Below are 19,216 nucleotides of genomic sequence, written 5' to 3' on the forward strand. Positions count from 1 at the left end.
GCCGTGGATCTAATCACTCTTTATGATCAGGTTGTGCATTCCAATCCAATTCCTCTGTCGACGGAGGAAAAACATTCTAATCATTTAACGTGCATAGTTTTGTGATTCGGCTAAAAAAAACGTTATTTTTAAAATCATCAAGTAAATACATTTTAAAAAGTGTTAAATTGCAAATCATTTTTGTTTAAAACGATGTCAAAAATAATCGTTTTATACCTTTGGGGACACGTGCTAGTTAATTTCGACGAAGGCGACGTCGGATAGCCCGTTAGCTTAGCTTAGCATAAAGACTTGAAGCGGGGGGAAACAGCTAGCGTGGCTCTGACACCCCCACGAGCGTCTAAAGCTCACCGCGTTACACTTTTGTTTAATTCGTACAAACACCGAATCCATCCCTTATTTTCCCGGGTTTTATGTTAAACTAAGCTAAGCTAAGCTAATCGCTGCTAGCTATAGCTTCATATTTAACGTGAACACAGACATGAGAGGGAGCGTCACTGTGCTCTCGTCAGAGCGCCAATAAACCAAACGGTTTCCAAACTCTTCTCTCAAGAATCCACATGACCCGTCTGAAAGGTGGTCAGGATCCCTTTGAGGGGTTTTTAAAACTTTAAATAAAGATCTGGAGGATCTCCCGTCCGTCTGCTCCGCCTCGTGGAGCCGCCGTTAGCTTCTCTCCAGAAGACGTGAAGACGTGGTTCAGTTCTCCAGGAGCTCAAAAATAGACCCGGCGACTAAAACATCAGAAACATTCCACCTGCATGACTTTGTAAAAGTTCTGCCTGTGTGTGTGTGTGTGTGTGTGTGTGAGGAGTCAAAGCAGGTTTTTTGTTCTTTTTCATGCCTTGTTTTGGATTTTTTGTTGTTGTGCCACCTGCCTTTCTTTCGTCTCTCGGTGTTCTCACGGCGTGGAGAGAGTCGAGAACCGCCTCAGATCATTCTGGGCTTTAATGACACCCGAGCCGAGCCGAGCCGACCCGAGCCGACTCGACCTGAACTGAGTCGAGCCAACCCGAACCTAGCCGACCCGACCAGTGCCGAGTCGAACCTAGCCGACCCGACCCGAGTGGACCCGAACCTAGCCGACCCGAGTCGTCCCGAGTGGACCCGAGCCGAACCTAGCCGACCCGAGCCGACCCAAACCTAGCCGACCCGAGTGGACCCGAGCCGACCCGAACCTAGCCAACCCGAGTGGTCCCGAACCTAGCCGACCCGAGTGGACCCGAATCGACCCGAGTGGACCCGAACCTAGCCGACCCGAGTGGACCCGAACCGACCCGAGTGGACCCGAACCTAGCCGACCCGAGTCGATCCACACAGTATCCCGCCTGACCTCTCCGCGCGTACGCATGTTTCTCTGCGATGTGTTCAGTGACCTTCCTGCGACGTGTGAAAAGGAAAATCGATGTGTGACAGAAAAACTTATTTTTGGTGTTTCAGTATTTTCTCTGCTTAATAATAAAAAAATATGTATTCTGGCTAAAACTCTGTGTTCATAACCTGAATACTGACCGACAGACGGGTGGAGGAGGAGCCGAGTGACGGATGTCATGTGGCAGACTGGTTGTGGGAGGAGCTCCGCTGGGAGATTTACTGGGCCTCATGTTGATTCCCATGGCCGGCGCACTGGACCAGTACACGCCGTCTGCTGGTACCGCCGGCTATATAAAGAGCAGAGCAGCAGATGTTCCCACAGCATCAGCTGACCCCTGTGACCTTTAAACGGAACGTAAGAAAAACACACGAAAAGGGCCGTGTGCAGAGCCGCTGTTTGGTTTGTCCCTTCTGGGCTCCTGTAGAAAACCCACGATGGATGTTTACAATAAATATGTAATTATTACATTTTATAGACTGAATTAATAATCAAGCTGCATAAAAAAAAGCGTAATAAAAAAAAAAAGTTAAATTTTTCTGGAAATATTTTAGATATTGAATGAAAATAAATAAATTTATAATTCAAAATAAAAGTAAAAAATATGTTAAACATGTTAAAAGCGTATTAAATAGAAAATTCTTCAAGTATTTCATGAAAATAAAATACTATCAGTTAAATGAAAATAAACAACAACAAAAATCACTTTTCTTGCTAATTGTCTTAATTTCTGGAATTTATATGACTCCTGAGTGAATATTATATATTATTATATTACCATACTACAGATAACACTGTGATAAGCACAATAAACACAATATTAGACGGCAGCACTAATGACGCCAGGTGGTAAACAGACCGCAAAACAGAAATGTCACCACCAAACAAATCCTTATTATTTTACTTCTTCGGGGACACAACATCATAAAGATGCTCTCAGTCTGCACTCGGCTCCTCGGAGCTGTGAGAAGATGCTTTTTGTTTCCGTGAGCACGGAGGAAAAAAAACATCACAGGAATATGAAACTACGGCCTCGTTAGCGAGGATCCCCCTCAGTACCCCCCCTCTTGTTTTGAGTCACTGTACACACACACCACATCCTGCAGCAGGTAACACCTCCGCTAGGAAAGATCCCTCCGTCACGTCTCTCAGAGGACACGCCCCTCTTGTTCGGTCCTCTTCGCGTCTCTGGACAAAAGCACGAGAAGAAACGAGAAGAAAAACCTGCACACGTTGACCTTCTTGACCTTTGAGGCTGTCCTCCAGATGCTGAACACATGCCGCAGGCGGTAATGAGTACCGGAAGCTCGCCGCGGCGGTCGTCTAGTGCGCTGCCTGTGTCATTAACCGCCCGTGCTTTTGTATTCATGGATAATTATTGAGTAGAAAGCGTATTAGTTATTGTGGTCTCGTCTGCAGTCAGCTGGGTGTCATTCTACATGTACACCCACATGGAAAGACCAAAACCAACACTGTACTCGCCTATTGCTCAAGTGTGTGTTTGTGTGTGTGTGTGTGTGTGTCTCTCACAAGCAAACACACGCAAAGCAAATGGTAAAACATAAACAACTAGAACGGGCACTCGGTAGAGCGCTTACCTTCGCATATCACAAGATTGGGCATTGAATTATGAACATGTTGGCATTAGTTGCATGCCAATTGGATATAAATTGACCGTGCTATGGTAAAAAGAAGATTTTGACCTTTTCATGACCTTGACCTTTGACCCCATCGATCCCAAAGTCTAATCAAATGGTCCCCGGATAATAACCAATCATCCCACCAAATTTCATGCGATTCAATAAGATGTTGACCTTTTTCATGACCTTGACCATGACCTTTGACCCGATCAATCCCAAAATCTAATCAAATGGTCCCCGGATAATAACCAATCATCCCACCAAATGTCATGCGATTCGGTTTACAACTTTTTTTGTTTCGCGAATAACACGCATACAAATAAATAAATAAATAAATACACGGCGATCAAAACATTACCTTCCGCATTTTCAATGCGAAGGTAACAAAGTGTGCAAAAGCTCAGTATTTATATGACTGTTGAGATATTTAACAAAAGAAACTTGAATGTAAACCTTAAGGTGGCGCTAGAGGACAGGATGCATCATCTGTGGATCGTGAACGAGGTTTTTCGGCGTGACCTCCGCTGACCTCTAGAGCCCCGCCGGCTCAAACCGACGTTTCATATTCATACGGAAGTCTCATTTTCAGTTAACTTTGAAGAAGTCATCTCTCCTTCACACGGCGTGTGGGCAGGAAGACGTTTCCTTTGTCTCGCACCCGACGAGCAGCCGACCGCGGCATCCGTTACTCACGCCACCCGCCTCCACCAAGAGCTTCATGTCTCGTTTTTATCCTTCATCTCGAAGAAAAACACACACACACACACACACAGGAATGACCCAGAGGCCACCCCCCACCCAGAGAGGCGTGAGGGCGGTGTTGATGAGACCACGTCCTCTTTGGGTCGTTATGTAACATCGTGAGTGGGCGATGCTGAGAGAATAACACAGAAACATTAAGTTATTGTAATTGCTGAGCATCAAACTCGTATTTACGACCGGGAAACTGAATTCTTCTGAACGCTTGGCTCTGGATATTCAGGGTGTGAAAAAACAAAAACAAACATGGACGCCTCGCTCCTGATTAAAACCGGCCGATGCCAGCGACAACTCCATTTCCGAGGGAGAAATATGACTTATTCCAACAAATAAAAACAACCCGTTGGCATCATGGAGTGTTTACTGCATCTTAAAAAAGACTCCAGAAATAATCAAACCCACAAGATGAAAAATGCTGAAGGTTTAATTAAACCATAATTTTGTTGCCATTCCACGCTTGCTATCTCCCTTTCATACGTAATCTTAATGTGCCACAGAGTCGGGGTGTGTGTGTGTGTGTGTGTGTGTGTGATGGAGCCGATGAAAGCCTCAGAACGAAGCTCGCCGGAGACGAAATTGGCCGCTGTTAACAGCTGCTGGGAGCCGCTGATGGAAGGAGATGGAGCTGGTGTTAGGCCCCGCCCCCTCCTCCCCCCCAGCTGTCAGTCAGAATCAGATCCAATTTACTCCACCCAGCACCCGCTGCTCCACCAGGCCCCCAAAGCGTGCACGAAGGGTGGAGAGAAATTAGTTATGGCCGCAAAACATAATAATGATGTAATAGCGTGGCCTAAAATATGACCACTAGATCGGGGGTGGAAGAAGTATAACTTTAAAAATGTACAAATACTAGATTACAAGTGAAAGTCTTGCAGTCGAGAAGGAAATAAATAGTATTTCTATTTCATAAGCTCATCGTCTCTTAAATAATATGAAGTTGCATCAAATGGAAAATATTCAAGTAAAATACCTCAAACTATACGAATGTGAAACACCTCGCCATCCTGGGACTGAGCAAGCAACCTGCCGGCTGCATGTATTCATCTAAAACCTCACATTCAGGTAAACGGGTGGCTCACAGTCGAGGGGTCAAAGGGTCAAAACAAGTCTTTTGATGGATGAGCACGACTGAGTTGCCGGGCAGATTAAGACCTGCTGGACTGTTTGAAACCACAGGACCACCATGTGACGGCTGAGCGGTACGGAAGAAAAGAAAAGCCACAAAATAAAAACGAACTGACTATTAGATAAAAATGTAAAAATGTAAAACGGGAAGATTCTTTAAATTTAAATATTTAATGAAAATATATGTTTTTAATAATTTTAAAACATTAAAATATTTCATGAAAATAAAATAAAGTAAGTTAAATGCAAATAAACAAAACATATAAGATATTATTAAACCTCTGCATTAAAAAATATATATAAAAAGGTGTGTCAAAAAGTGACACACACACACTTACGTACTTCAAAAAGTAATAGTTATTTTTTGATCTGTCATTTTCTCCATCAGTCATCAAAATGGTCACAAAAACTCTTGACCCGAAAATATGAACCAAAGTAATTTTGGGCTCTGACATCTTTCCATTTGACATATTGCTCTGTTTCCATGGAAACCTTTAAGAATACACATCGTACCACAACTCTCCAGAGGAAAGTCTCTCGTGGGCAATAACGCTGCTAAATAAGGCAAATTTGGGCTTTCGTTGAAGATAAGAAATGACGCGGCTAAAATAGAGGCCGGATCCACGGAAGGTCACGTGGAGGTCGTGACCCCCGAGTGGACTTCATGTCTCTGGGTCAGATGTCTGAGACGAGTTCTACAGGTCCACTGCACACAGCGTCCATCACTGGAGACCAGTAGAGGACTTTGCATACTGAACTGGTTCCCCAGAGGACGGCTCCTCCTCTGGGGAACCAGGAGGCGGAGCCAGGAGGCGGAGCCACATGTAAACCAACAGACAGGATCCATAAGAGCGACATCGTGACCATTAAAGGTCATGAACACGACTCCCAAGAGCAGGAATGTTCAACGAGGAGAAACTGATAGAAACAAAGTTCCTCTCGACTCTAACATCTGAGAGATGAACACATCGTTATCATAATATCAGTTAATATAACACAAAATACGTCAAAAACATCATTATCTGTTTTTGAGTTGCCTTATACACTACAACTCTTACTGTATTACACTTATATAATATACTAAGCTCTTTTATAGGGTTATATTTGATTCTCTGTTCTATTCCATACTGTTATATTAGTTAAAAATGTGTATTTTTATATTATATTTACTAGTTTTGGTAGCAAGGAGGACCAGGTCCTGGTTCCCCCATCAGACCTGGTCCTGTAAAGAGCTCTACAGGGCTCAGGAGAGACCAGAGGCCCCCCGGGGCCACCTGAGCCTCTTTTACCCTTTATGCCAACACACACTCATCTATAATGCACGAGGACATACTGGTCGGTCGGTCGGTCGCGCACACACACACACACACACACACACACACACACACACACACACACACACACACACACACACACACACACACACACACACACACACACACACACACACACACACACACACACACACACACACATTTATATTGTACCTGCTTCGTGTCTCACGCTCTCGTCTTCACACCTGGACCTGACGGAAAAGTCAACAACGAGACGAGCAGCACAGGAAACAACCGGTGTTTATTATTAACAGAGTATTTACAGTCAGGGTGTGTGTGTGAGAGAGTGTGTGTGTGTGTGTGTGTGTGTGTATGTGTTAACTCTGTGAATCCTTGTAGAGAACATTCGCCACCAGAGATCTGACTGCTGCCGGGTCCTCGGTGTCTGAGGAGGGAAACACACGGATTACAGGATTAAAGTATTATTATTATTACTATAAATAAATAATATATTTAAAAAGATCAATATATATATATATATATATATATAAAAAAATATATATATAAATAAATATATAAAAATAAATAAATACATATATATATATATATATATCTGATGAAGGGGGCTTCCTGATTGGTGGACTCACCGACCCCCAGCGCCTTCAGGTGGCTGCTGAACTCGGGCTTTTCCTCCAGGACCCGCAGCATGTTGGTGGACTCCATCCGCTCCAGCTGCACCTTCCAGTAGATGTAGATCTTGTGATTGAAGCTGACGTACACCAGACAGGGGCTGTTCTTACCGTCCTTACACGTGTACTGACCTGCACACGCAAAGAAAACACTCAAAAACACTCAACACAGACGTGTTTTCACCCAATGTGTGGCGGCAAGCGCTGTGATTTACTGCGTTATGTGAACACACCAGCAGCCTGGATACTAACTGCCACCCTAACAGAGGAACCAGTCTAATCCACCTTAATGAACCCCCCCCCCCCCCAAAGGAATCCGTCACATCAAAGTCTCTCTCTCTTCTCCTCTAACTGCAAATGTCACATTAGCTCCCTCAAATAAAATGAGGCTCCTTCAAACGCTGCAGCAAGAGCTGAAAACACAAAGCTCAACGGCTCCCCCTACAGGCGCCACGCGGTATCACAAGGACTGTGGCGAAGAACCACGGGAGAGAGTCTGACCCGATATAAAGGGTCATTTTGAGGGTGGGGGTAGCAGTGTGTGTGTGTGTGTGTGTATGTGTGTGTGTGTGTGGGGGGGGGGGGCTCACCCGCACAGAAGGCGTTGACGTTCTCGTCGAACTGGAAGCGGACGACGGTCCGGTTGTGGTCGATGATGTAGGTCTGACCGTCCCAGGCGCACGCCACCACTTCCTCTCTGCCGTCGCCCTGGAGAGAACACACACACACACATATATACACACACACACACCGTGACTATCAAATATGAGGAAATGCAGCTTTCACATATAAATATATATATATATATATATATTGTGGAGGAAGAAGAGAAGAAAGAAGAGGAAGAAGGAGAAGAGGCGGAGGGGGAGAAGAACAAGGATGAAAAAAAAGGAAGAAGAGTGGGAGGAGGAAGAGGTGGAGGGAAAGAAGGACGAGGAAGAAGAGAAGGAAGAGGAAGAGGGGGAGGATATGATAATTTTGCAGCTTTCATATATATATATGTGGAGGAAGAAGAAGAAGAAGAAGAAGGAGGAGGAGGAAGGGGAAGAGAAGAAAGGTGAAGAAGAGGAGGGGGAGGAAAAAGAGGTGGAGGAAGAAAAGGAAGCGTGTTTCATATTTGAGTCGTAAACACAAACTCACAGTGACATCGAGCTTCTGCAGAGCGAACAGCTGATGATCGACCTGCACAGACCAGAGCAATCGCTCACAGCTGTCCATCAGCTTCAGCGTGCCTGGACAAGTATACAAGTACATATATATATATATATATATAGTATGAATATAAGTACGTATATAAGTCTGTATGTAAATATCTATCACTAAAAGCTTTCTGGCAAACCCTGAATCTAAGAAGCTAAATATCTTTTATATAAGGAGCAAAATGATTTGAACAAAAAGCTTTCGACTGACAAGTTTTCTTTTAACGCCTCCTTTGAGAAACTAAATGATTCAAAGCGAATCTTTTCTTAATATGCGGCACAATAAAAAGCTAAATCTCCATCGTAAAGAGAGCAGAATGAACTCCGGGAGCCTTCCACACGATGCTATATAAACGATAAAATGGTGTAAAATAAACTAAACGTACCGTCCAGAGTGCAGAGCGCGAACAGCCCGCAGGTGGAGGACTCCTCCCTCGAGCCTGAAGGGGACACAAGTCACGTGACCCGTGAGTAACGCCCGCTACACGGCCTGGCGTTAAAAAACAAGCGGACCTTTACTGATGCTGCCGATGAGATGCGTGGACACGTTCTTGTTGTGTATCCGCCCGGTGGTCAGGTGGAGAACTACATCTCTGGACGGTCCCTCGCTGGGGAGAAATCAAAGAGTTACATCCCCTTCTGAGACTTTTTTTTCTTCTTTCTTTTGGAGACGGTGTTTACCTCCCGGAGGTGGGCGGGGCTTACCTCCCGGAGGTGGGCGGGGCTTCTTCTCCGGAGCCGCTGGAGTCGTGTTGAGTCCAGGAGCACAGCAGGATGGCGTAGCCGCAGCCGGGCTGAGACACCATCAGCTCCGGTAGACCCTCTGGACCCGGGTTCACCGTCAGGCTGTCCACCTGCACCACACACACACACACACACACACACTGACTTTGTGTATCTAAAGTGCCGGCGGTGCCAGGTGTGCTGGTGACCCACTCACCTGCCCCTCCAGGATCCACTTCTTCAGCAGCACCAGCTGACCGGAGCCGGGCTCGGCGCCGTCGGCCGGCTCCTCCCACCGGAACGCTCGCACCACGCGGTCCGTGTAGCCGACCACCAGCTCGCTGCGGCCATCACCGTCTGCAGAGGAGGAGGGAGGAGAGGAGGAGGTATGAGAGGAGGAGGTAGGAGAGGATGAGGTCGGAGAGGGTTATCGGCTGCAATCTGCCTTCCCTCCAGGTCCTGTTCACTTCCAGGTCACTGAAGCGGGCCAGAAAGATTGTCAGGACCCCTCCACCCTGGACACTCCTGTTCGAGTCCCTCCTCGGGAGGAGGCTGCGGTCCATCATGACCACGACCTCCGCCACACCAATAGCTTTTTCCGAGCGGTCGGGTCATCAATGGACCCAGGACTGACTGACTGTCACCCCAGGACTACCACCTCTTCTTCCTTTCCTCTCTCCTCTCCCTTCCTCTTCCTCCTCCTCCCTCCCTCCTCTCCTCCCCCTCAAATGTTGCACCTTCCACCAAAAAAAATTCCTCGTTTGTTTGTGAAAACATTCATTCTTTGGCAATAAACCTGTTTCTGATTCTGATTCTGATTCTGATGAGAGGATGAGGTAGGAGAGGAGGAGGTATGAGAGGAGGAGGTATGAGAGGATGAGGTAGGAGAGGAGGAGGTATGAGAGGAGGAGGTAGGAGAGGATGAGGTAGGAGAGGAGGAGGTATGAGAGGAGGAGGTAGGAGAGGAGGAGGTATGAGAGGAGGAGGTATGAGAGGAGGAGGTATGAGAGGATGAGGTAGAAGAGGAGGAGGTGTGAGAGGAGGAGGTGTGAGAGGAGGAGGTATGAGAGGATGAGGTAGAAGAGGAGGAGGTATGAGAGGATGAGGTAGGAGAGGAGGAGGTAGGAGAGGATGAGGTAGAAGAGGAGGAGGTAGGAGAGGAGGAGGAGGTATGAGAGGAGGAGGTAGGAGAGGAGGAGGTAGGAGAGGATGAGGTAGGAGAGGAGGAGGTAGGAGAGGAGGAGGTATGAGAGGAGGAGGTGAGAGGAGGAGGTGTGAGAGGAGGAGGTAGGAGAGGATGAGGTAGGAGAGGAGGAGGTATGAGAGGAGGAGGTAGGAGAGGAGAGGAGGAGGAGGAGGAGAGGAGGAGGTATGAGAGGAGGAGGTGGAGGAGGAGGAGGTAGGAGAGGAGGAGGAGGGAGAGGAGGAGGTAGGAGAGGAGGAGGTGGGAGGGGAGGAGGTAGGAGGAGGAGGTATGAGAGGAGGAGGGGGAGCAGGAGGAGGTAGAGGAGGAGGAGGAGGAGGGAGGAGAGAGGAGGAGGTATGAGGAGGAGGTGAAGAGGAGGAGTAGAGAGGAGGAGTAGAGAGGAGGTGGAGAGGAGGAGTAGAGAGGAGGAGGTGGAGAGGAGGAGGAGGAGGAGGTGGAGAGGAGGAGGAGAGGGAGGAGAGGAGGAGGTGAGAGGAGGAGGTGTGAGGAGGAGGAGGTGAGAGGATGAGGTAGGAGAGGAGGAGGTAGGAGAGGAGGAGGTAGGAGAGGAGGAGGTGAGAGGAGGAGGTATGAGAGGATGAGGTAGGAGAGGAGGAGGTAGGAGAGGAGGAGGTAGGAGAGGAGGAGGTAGGAGAGGAGGAGGTATGAGAGGAGGAGGTAGGAGAGGAGGTATGAGAGGAGGTATGAGAGGAGGGAGGTGGGGAGAGGAGGAGGTAGGAGAGGAGGAGGTAGAGGAGGAGGTATGAGGAGGAGGAGGGAGGAGGAGGAGGTATGAGAGGAGGAGGTATGAGAGGAGGAGGAGGGGAGAGGAGGTATGAGGAGGAGGGTGGAGAGGAGGAGGAGGTGAGGTGAGGAGGAGGTGGAGGAGGAGGAGGGTGAGGTAGGAGGAGGAGGGTGAGAGGAGGAGGTATGAGGAGGAGATGAGGTAGAGAGGAGGAGGGAGGAGGAGGAGGTATGAGAGGATGAGGTAGGAGAGGAGGAGGTATGAGAGGAGGAGGTAGGCGAGCAGGAGGCATGAGAGGATGAGGTATGAGAGCAGGAGGTGTGAGAGGAGGAGAGGTAGGGAGAGGAGGAGGTAGGAGAGGAGGAGGTGGGAGGAGGAGGTAGAGGAGGATGAGGCAGGAGGAGATGAGGGAGGTGAGAGGAGGAGGTGGAGAGGAGGAGGTATGGAGGAGGAGGAGGGAGAGGAGGATGGAGGAGGAGGTAGGGAGGAGGAGGGAGGTGAGGAGGAGGAGGGAGGAGAGGAGAGGGAGGAGGGAGAGGATGAGGGGAGGAGGAGGTAGGAGGAGGAGGAGGAGAGAGGGGGAGAGGAGGAGGTGAGGAGAGGAGGAGGTGAGAGGAGGAGGTGGGAGGAGAGGAGGAGGAGGATGAGAGGAGGGGGAGAGGAGGAGGTGGAGAGGATGAGGTGAAGAGGAGGAGGTGGAGGAGGATGAGGAGGAGAGAGGAGGAGAGGATGAGGAGGAGGGAGGGGGAGAGGAGGAGGTGAGAGGAGGAGGAGGTGAGGGAGGAGAGGTAGGAGGAGGAGGGTAGGAGAGGAGGAGGTATGAGAGGAGGAGGTGTGAGAGGAGGGAGGTATGAGAGGAGGAGGTGGGGAGAGGATGAGGAGGTGGAGAGGAGGAGGTAGGAGAGAGGAGGAGGTAGGAGAGGAGGTGGGAGAGGAGGAGGGAGAGGGAGGAGGAGGTGAGGAGGATGAGGAGGGAGAGGAGGAGGTATGAGAGGAGGAGGTAGGAGAGGAGGAGGTAGGAGAGGATGAGGTCGGAGAGGAGGAGGATGAGGAGGAGGATGAGGAGGAGGAGGATGAGGTAGGAGAGGAGGAGGAGGTGAGAGGAGGAGGTGAGAGGAGGAGGGGAGGAGAGGAGGGAGGAGGTAGGAGAGGATGAGGTAGGAGAGGAGGAGGTGGAGAGGAGGTAGGAGGGAGGGAGAGGAGGAGGTGAGGGGAGGAGGTAGGAGAGGAGGAGGAGGAGAGGAGGAGGTGGAGGAGGAGGAGGAGGTAGGAGAGGAGGAGGTAGAGAGGAGGAGGTAGGAGAGGAGGAGGTGAGGAGGGGTGAGAGGAGGAGGTATGAGAGGAGGAGGAGGTAGGGAGAGGAGGATGAGAGGAGGAGGTGGAGAGGAGGAGGTGGAGAGGAGGAGGAGGTGGAGAGGAGGAGGAGTGGAGAGGAGGAGGTAGGAGAGGATGAGGCAGGAGAGGAGGAGGTAAGAGGATGAGGTAGGAGGAGGAGGTATGAGAGGAGGAGGTGGGAGGAGGAGGCAGAGAGGAGGAGGAGGAGGAGAGGAGGAGGTGAAGAGGAGGAGTAGAGAGGAGGAGGTGGAGAGGAGGAGTAGAGAGGAGAGGAGGTATGAGAGGATGAGGTAGAGAGGAGGAGGTAGGAGGAGGAGGAGGTGGAGGAGGAGGAGGTGAGAGGAGGAGGTAGGAGAGGAGGAGGGAGAGGAGGAGGAGGAGGAGGAGGAGGAGGTAGGAGAGAGGAGGAGGTGAGAGGAGGAGGTAGGAGAGGAGGAGGTGAAGAGGAGGAGTAGAGAGGAGGAGGTGGAGAGGAGGAGTAGAGAGGAGGAGGTGAAGAGGAGGAGGAGGTGGAGAGGATGAGGTGGGAGGAGGAGGAGGAGGGAGAGGATGAGGTGGGAGAGGAGGAGGAGAGAGGAGGAGGAGGAGGAGAGGAGGAGGTGGAGGGAGGAGGTAGGAGAGGAGGAGGTATGAGAGGATGAGGTAGGAGAGGAGGAGGGTGAGAGGAGGAGGTAGAGGAGGAGGTGGGAGAGGAGGAGAGAGGAGGAGGAGGAGGAGGAGAGAGGAGGAGGTGGGAGAGGAGAGGAGGTGAGGAGGAGGAGGTGGGAGAGGAGGAGAGGAGAGGAGGAGGAGGAGGAGAGGAGGAGGTAGGAGAGGAGGAGGTGAGAGGAGGAAGGAGAGGAGGAGGTAGGAGAGGAGGAGGAAGGAGGAGGAGGTGAGGAGGAGAGGAGGAGGTGAGAGAGGAGGGGAGAGGAGGAGGTAGGAGAGGATGAGGTGGGAGGAGGAGAGAGGATGAGGTAGGAGAGGAGGAGGTGAGAGGAGGAGGTAGGAGAGGAGGAGGTGAGAGGAGGAGAGAGGAGAGGAGAGAGGAGGAGGTGAGAGGAGGAGGTGGGAGGAGGAGGAGGAGGAGGTATGGAGGAGGAGGTGAGAGGAGGAGGTGGGAGAGGAGGTGAGAGGAGGAGGTGGGAGGAGGTATGAGAGGAGGGAGGAGGAGGAGGAGAGGAGAGGAGGAGGAGGTGAGAGGAGGAGGAGAGGAGAAGGAGGTGTTGGAGGAGGAGGATGAGGAGGTGGGAGGAGGAGGTAGGAGAGGAGGAGGAGGAGGTAGAGAGGAGGAGGCATGAGAGGAGAGAGAGGAGGAGGTGAGGAGGAGGTGAGGAGGCGGAGAGGAGGAGGTATGAGAGGATGAGAGGTAGGAGAGGAGGAGAGGGGAGAGGAGGAGGAGAGGAGGAGGGAGAGGAGGTGGAGGAGGAGAGGAGGAGGTGGGAGAGGAGGAGAGGAGGAGAGGAGAGGAGGAGAGGAGGAGAGGAGGGGAGAGGAGGAGGGGAGAGGAGGAGGGAGAGGAGGAGGAGGAGAGGAGGAGGTGAGGAGGAGGTGAGGAGGTGGAGAGGAGGAGGTGAGGAGGAGGTGAGGAGGCGGAGAGGAGGAGGTGAGGAGGAGGTGGAGGAGGCGGAGAGGAGGAGGTGAGGAGGAGGTGGGAGAGAGGAGGAGGAGGAGAGGAGGTAGAGAGGAGGAGGTAGGAGAGGAGGGGGAGAGGAGGAGGTATGAGAGGAGGAGGAGGAGGAGAGGAGGAGGTTGAGAGGAAGAGGGAGAGAGGAGGAGGTGAGAGGAGGAGGTATGAGAGGAGGAGGTAGGGAGGAGGAGGAGAGGAGGAGGAGGATGAGGAGGAGGAGGTAGGAGAGGAGGAGGAGGAGGAGGAGGAGGTAGGAGAGGAGGAGAGGAGGAGGTGAGGAGGAGGCAGGGAGGAGGAGGAGGAGGGTGAGGGAGGAGGAGGGAGAGGAGGAGGCATGAGAGGAGGAGGTAGGAGGAGGTAGAGAGGATGAGGAGGAGGAGGAGAGGAGGAGGGAGGAGGGAGGAGAGGAGAGGGAGGAGAGAGGAGGGAGGAGGAGGGAGGAGAGAAGAGGAGAGGAGAGGAGGAGGTAGGAGGAGGAGGTGAGAGGAGGAGGAGCACTATGAGGAGGAGGAGGAGAGGAGGAGGATGAGGAGGAGGAGGGGTAGGAGGAAGAGGAGGAGGAGGAGGAGGAGGTATGAGAGGAGGGAGGAGGAGGAGGAGGGAGGAGGAGGAGAAGGTGGGAGGAGGAGGAGAGGGAGGAGGTATGAGGAGGAGGTAGGAGAGGAGGAGGTAGGAGAGGAGGAGGTGAGAGGAGGTATGAGAGGAGGAGGTGAGGAGAGGAGGTAGGAGGGAGGAGGAGGAGAGGAGGAGGTAGAGGAGGAGGTGGGAGAGGAGGAGGAGGAGGGAGAGAGAGGAGAGGAGGAGGGAGAGGAGGAGGTGGAGAGGGGGGGGAGGGAGGGGGAGGAGGAGGAGGAGGAGAGGAGGAGGAGGAGGAGGAGGAGGATGAGGAGGAGGAGGGGAGGAGGAGGTAGGAGGAGGAGGTGAGAGGAGAGGGAGGAGAGGAGGAGGATGAGGAGGAGGGAGGAGGAGGAGGAGGTAGGAGGAGGAGGTAGAGGAGGAGGAGGAGGAGGAGGAGTAGGAGGATTTAGAGGAGGAGGAGGAGAGGAGAGGAGAGGAGAGGATGAGGTAGGAGAGGAGGAGGTAGGGAGGAGGAGGTAGGAGAGGAGGTGAGGAGGAGGTAGGAGAGGAGGAGGTAGGAGGAGGAGTGAGGAGGAGGTATGAGAGGAGGAGGTAGGAGAGGATGAGGGAGAGGATGAGAGGAGGAGGAGGAGGAGGATGAGGAGGAGGTAGGAGAGGAGGAGGTAGGAGAGGAGAGGTAAGGAGGGAGAGGTAGGAGAGGATGAGGTAGGAGAGGAGGTGAGAGGAGGAGGAGAGGAGGAGGATGAGGAGGGAGGAGGAGAGAGAGAGGAGGAGGAGAGGAGGGGAGAGGATGAGGAGGAGAGGAGGAGGAGGGAGAGGAGGAGGAGGAGTGAGAGGAGGTGAGAGGAGGAGGAGATGAGAGGAGAGAGGAGGGGAGAGGAGGGGAGAGGAGGAGGGGAGAGGAGGAGAGGAGGAGGTAGGAGAGGATGAGAGGAGAGAGGAGGAGAGGTGGAGGAGGTGAGGAGGAGGTGAGGAGGCGGAGAGGAGGAGGTGAGGAGGCGGAGAGGAGGAGGTGAGGAGGCAGAGAGGAGGAGGTGGAGAGGAGGAGGTGAGGAGGCGGAGAGGAGGAGAGAGGAGGAGGGAGGAGGGAGAGGAGGAGATGCAGAGAGGAGGAGGTAGAGGAGGAGGAAGAGGAGGAGGTGATGAGGAGGAGGAGGAGGAGGAGGTAGAGGAGGAGGAGGAGGAGGAGGAGGAGGAGGGAGGTATGAGGAGGAGGAGGAGGATGAGGAGGATGAGGAGAGGAGAGGGAGGAGGTAGAGGAGGAGGTAGGAGAGGAGGAGGAGGGAGGGAGGGGGAGGAGGAGGTAGAGAGGAGGAGGTAGAGGAGGAGACGCAGAGAGGAGGAGGGTGAGGAGGAGGATGGAGGAGGAGGAGGAGGTGATGAGAGGAGAGGTAGGAGGAGGAGGTGAGAGGAGGAGAGGAGGAGGAGGTATGAGAGGAGGAGGTATGAGAGGAGGAGGTATGAGAGGATGAGGTATGAGAGGAGGAGGTATGAGAGGATGAGGTAGGAGAGGAGGAGGTATGAGAGGAGGAGGTAGGAGAGGAGGAGGTAGGAGAGGAGGAGGTGAGAGGAGGAGGTATGAGAGGAGGAGGTGTGAGAGGAGGAGGTAGGAGAGGAGGAGGTATGAGAGGAGGAGGTGTGAGAGGAGGAGGTATGAGAGGAGGAGGTAGGAGAGGAGGAGGTAGGAGAGGAGGAGGTAGGAGGAGGAGGTGTGAGAGGAGGAGGAGGTGCAGCAGGAGGAGGTATGAGAGGAGGAGGTGTGAGAGGAGGAGGTGTGAGAGCAGGAGGAGGTGCAGCAGGAGGAGTTATGAGGGGAGGAGGTGTGAGAGGAGGAGGAGGTGCAGCAGGAGGAGGAGGTGTGAGAGCAGGAGGTATGAGAGGAGGAGGAGGTGCAGCAGGAGGAGGTATGAGAGAGGAGGTGAGGAGGAGGAGGTCGAGAGGAGGAGGTGGGAGAGGAGGAGGTGTGAGAGCAGGAGGTATGAGAGGAGGAGGTGTGAGAGGAGGAGGTGTGAGAGCAGGAGGTATGAGAGGAGGAGGAGGTGCAGCAGGAGGAGGTATGAGAGGAGGAGGTGTGAGAGGAGGAGGTGCAGCAGGAGGAGGAGGAGCCTCACCGATGTCGCTGATGAGGATGACCTTGGTGTTGGCCGGGATGTGCTGGGTGAAGAGCGGCTTCTGCTCCTCGGAGGCCGTGGCGTCCAGCTGGCTGCAGGACTCCCCTTTGGTCGCCGCGGCGGCCGTCAGGTCGAACAGGTGGAACCAGCCCTCGGCGCCCACGGCAACCACGAAGTTCTGACCATCGGACAGGAATAAAAGCGTGATGTCACCGAAATATTGACGCTGCGCCGGCGCCGAAGATGGTTTGAGGAGCTCACCTTCCCTTTGTTGCAGACGTCGCCGACTGCGACGCACGTCAGCTGCAAAACAAGACACAAGATAAGAGAGGGAGGAAGAGGAAGAGAAGGAAGAGGAGAAAAGGAAGAAGAGTGAGAGGAAGAGAAAGAATAAAAGAAGAGGTAAAGGGAGAGAAGGAAGAAGGTGAGAGAGGAAGAAGAGAAGAAAGGTGAAGAAGAGGAGGGGGAGGAAGAACAGGAGGAGGGAGAGAAGGAAGAGGAAGAAGAAAATAAATGTGAAGATGATGTGGAGGGAGAGAAGGAAGAGGAGTAGAAAGAGGGAGAAGAGAAGGAAGGGGAAGAAGAGGAGGGGGAGGAAGAAGTGGCGGAGGAAGAGAAGGAAGAGGAGGAGACAGAGGAAGAAGAAGAAATGTGAAGATGATATGGAGGGAGAAAAGGAAGAGGAAGAGGAGGAGAAAGATGGAGAAGAGAAGGAAGGGGAAGAAGAGGAGGGGGAGGAAGAAGTGGCGGAGGAAGAGAAGGAGACAGAGGAAGAAGAGATGAAAGGTGAAGAAGAGGTGGAGGGAGAGAAGGAAGAGGAGGAGAAGGAGACAGAGAAGGAAGAGGAAGAGTACACACATGTGTGTGTGTGTGTGTGTGTGTGTGTGTGTGTGTGTGTGTGTGTGTGTGTGTGTGTGTGTGTGTGTGTGTGTGTGTGTGTGTGTGTGTGTGTGTGTGTGCGCACCATGCCCACGCAGCTCCTCGTGACCCAGGGTCTGGACTCGTCGTTCTTGTACACCAGCAGCTTCCCGTTGGTGTCGCCCACCACCAGCTCGTTGAGCTGCAGCCAATGAGAGACGGCGGCTCGTTACCATGGAGACGCGTTAGAGTTTAGAAGAGGAAAGACACACGGATGTCTCCGCTGCTCGACGAGAGGACGACAAACTACGAGGAAGGAAAAGCTGCAGCACAATGAAACCCACAACTATAGATGAAGGCATTGTGTTGCGTCATCATCATCATCATCATCAGGGCTGAGTTATATCATAATATCAAGACATGCAGATCAAATTCATCACACATTAAGAAAATACAGATACTCATTGATTGATTAAAAAAAGTCTTTAATTGATATGTTGTCTACATGTTCTTCATGTTGTTGTTGTTGTTGTTGTTGTTAGCAGTTTTGCACTGTATTACTATTATTATTTATATTATACTACAATACATGTTATGTTGGACAAGAGAGAAACGTACTTTCAGATCTTCTGTGTTTCGAAGTGACAATAAAGCAGACTTTGATTTTACTTTGATATTTTGTGTGTGTCCAAAACCCCAAATAAACTCAAATATAAGAACAATATATACATTTTAAATGGAGCAAATGTTCAGATATGAGAGTCGTTCAACATGTAAACGTGTTGCACACATAACTTTTATTTTATTAGCTTTTTTCTGTAGGACGACACACAGATTTCATGTTTTGATCATATTTAAAGTACTCGATCTGAACCCTCGTCCCGGTTATTTGTTATTGTTGTGACGTAACCGGTGGCCGTGCTCACCGAGTCGTTGTCCGCGTCTCCCAGACAGATCGCGTGAGGGAACAGAGTCCCGGGGAAGTCCAGACTGACCCGTTGCACGTAGCTCAAGGACCGCATCGCTCTGATCGTGGTTTCTATATTTTAAAAACCTCAAAAAGGAGCTACAGGATGACGTAATCTTCTCCTAAAGAGCACCATGTGGCATCAGAACTGTTTTATAAACAAAACATATCCGTTGAAAGTCCGTAAATATGATTAAATAAGACGGCTACATGGCTGTAGCGTCGCTAGCTGCTTCCTAGTAAACAAAAGCACGTGGTCTGAGAGAGTACGGCAAATCGCTGAGGACAAACCGTACAAACTTCGCGCTTGTTCTATTTAATGCTGCGGAGCTCAAATGCGTTATAACAAGGTTTACTAAGAACGTGTTTTTTGAACAACTGTGATTGATAATTAATGTAAAACTGGTGTTTCGATATAAAAACAAATCAAAAAAGGAATAATTGCCCAATCAATTTTTTGGGGGGAATTTGCAAATCAACTTTTCATTGCAATAAATAATATATCATACTGATATAATCATGATATACTGTTGACTTTAAAGTAAAGTAACCTAACATATATATATCAGGCAATATATGTTTTACGGTCAGTATTCAAACCCCAAAGCATTAAACAAATATATAAAAATCCTGTAAAAATGTGTTTTAATTTGCAGATGAATCGTTCCGTTTTATTATTTTATAATAATTATTGTTGTTATTTTTGCTTTTATGGCAGTTTGTCAAACGGGGAGAAGTGATCTCCAGCGTGACGTACCGCTGTTGTCCACCAGAGGGCGACATTCACTCACGTCGGGCAGAAAGCGTCGAAGAGGGCGGGGGGGGGGGGGCGTTTCCATAAACACCAGAAGTTCATTACAGAAAGAGTCTTTTGGAAAATAACACAAACACATTGCAACAGGTGGTTTAATTTTATGTTTCCCCTTTTTTGTCCTCCATTTTATTGCCTCTCACTTTATTATATGTTATTAACATATTTCTGTATTAAAGTTAAGTATACCTACTTTTAGAGTCTATTATCACACATTCCTCACCGTGCTAAAAG

The 19,216-nt window shown here is 50.8% G+C and overlaps 1 protein-coding gene across 1 annotated transcript; it reads right to left on the reverse strand.

Annotated features, from left to right (window-relative positions):
* Positions 1-6,452: 6,452 nt before the first annotated feature.
* Positions 6,453-18,416, reverse strand: itfg2 (integrin alpha FG-GAP repeat containing 2). The gene is made up of 12 exons (XM_056424956.1): positions 18,131-18,416; positions 17,311-17,406; positions 16,608-16,649; positions 16,347-16,524; positions 8,999-9,138; positions 8,764-8,912; positions 8,572-8,666; positions 8,445-8,498; positions 8,000-8,091; positions 7,450-7,567; positions 6,818-6,991; positions 6,453-6,615 (listed from the first exon to the last, which is right to left on the reverse strand). Exons 1-12 carry the CDS (start codon positions 18,224-18,226, stop codon positions 6,548-6,550), a joined length of 1,302 nt encoding a protein of 433 aa, XP_056280931.1. The 5' UTR covers positions 18,227-18,416; the 3' UTR covers positions 6,453-6,547.
* Positions 18,417-19,216: the final 800 nt, after the last annotated feature.

This window comes from Pseudoliparis swirei, chromosome 10 (assembly GCF_029220125.1).
Source record: "Pseudoliparis swirei isolate HS2019 ecotype Mariana Trench chromosome 10, NWPU_hadal_v1, whole genome shotgun sequence".
Lineage (NCBI taxonomy): Eukaryota > Metazoa > Chordata > Actinopteri > Perciformes > Liparidae > Pseudoliparis > Pseudoliparis swirei.

What these genes read in the sequence shown, in the direction of transcription:
- itfg2 (XM_056424956.1), bottom strand. Translation starts at nt 18,226, where the DNA reads ATGCGGTCCTTGAGCTACGTGCAACGGGTCAGTCTGGACTTCCCCGGG. An exon ending in ACGTCTGCAACAAAGGGAAG is followed by an intron (nt 16,525 to 16,607) that starts GTGAGCTCCTCA and finishes TCCGATGGTCAG; the next exon opens with AACTTCGTGGTTGCCGTGGG. An exon ending in GCCCCGCCCACCTCCGGGAG is followed by an intron (nt 8,667 to 8,763) that starts GTAAGCCCCGCC and finishes ATTTCTCCCCAG; the next exon opens with CGAGGGACCGTCCAGAGATG.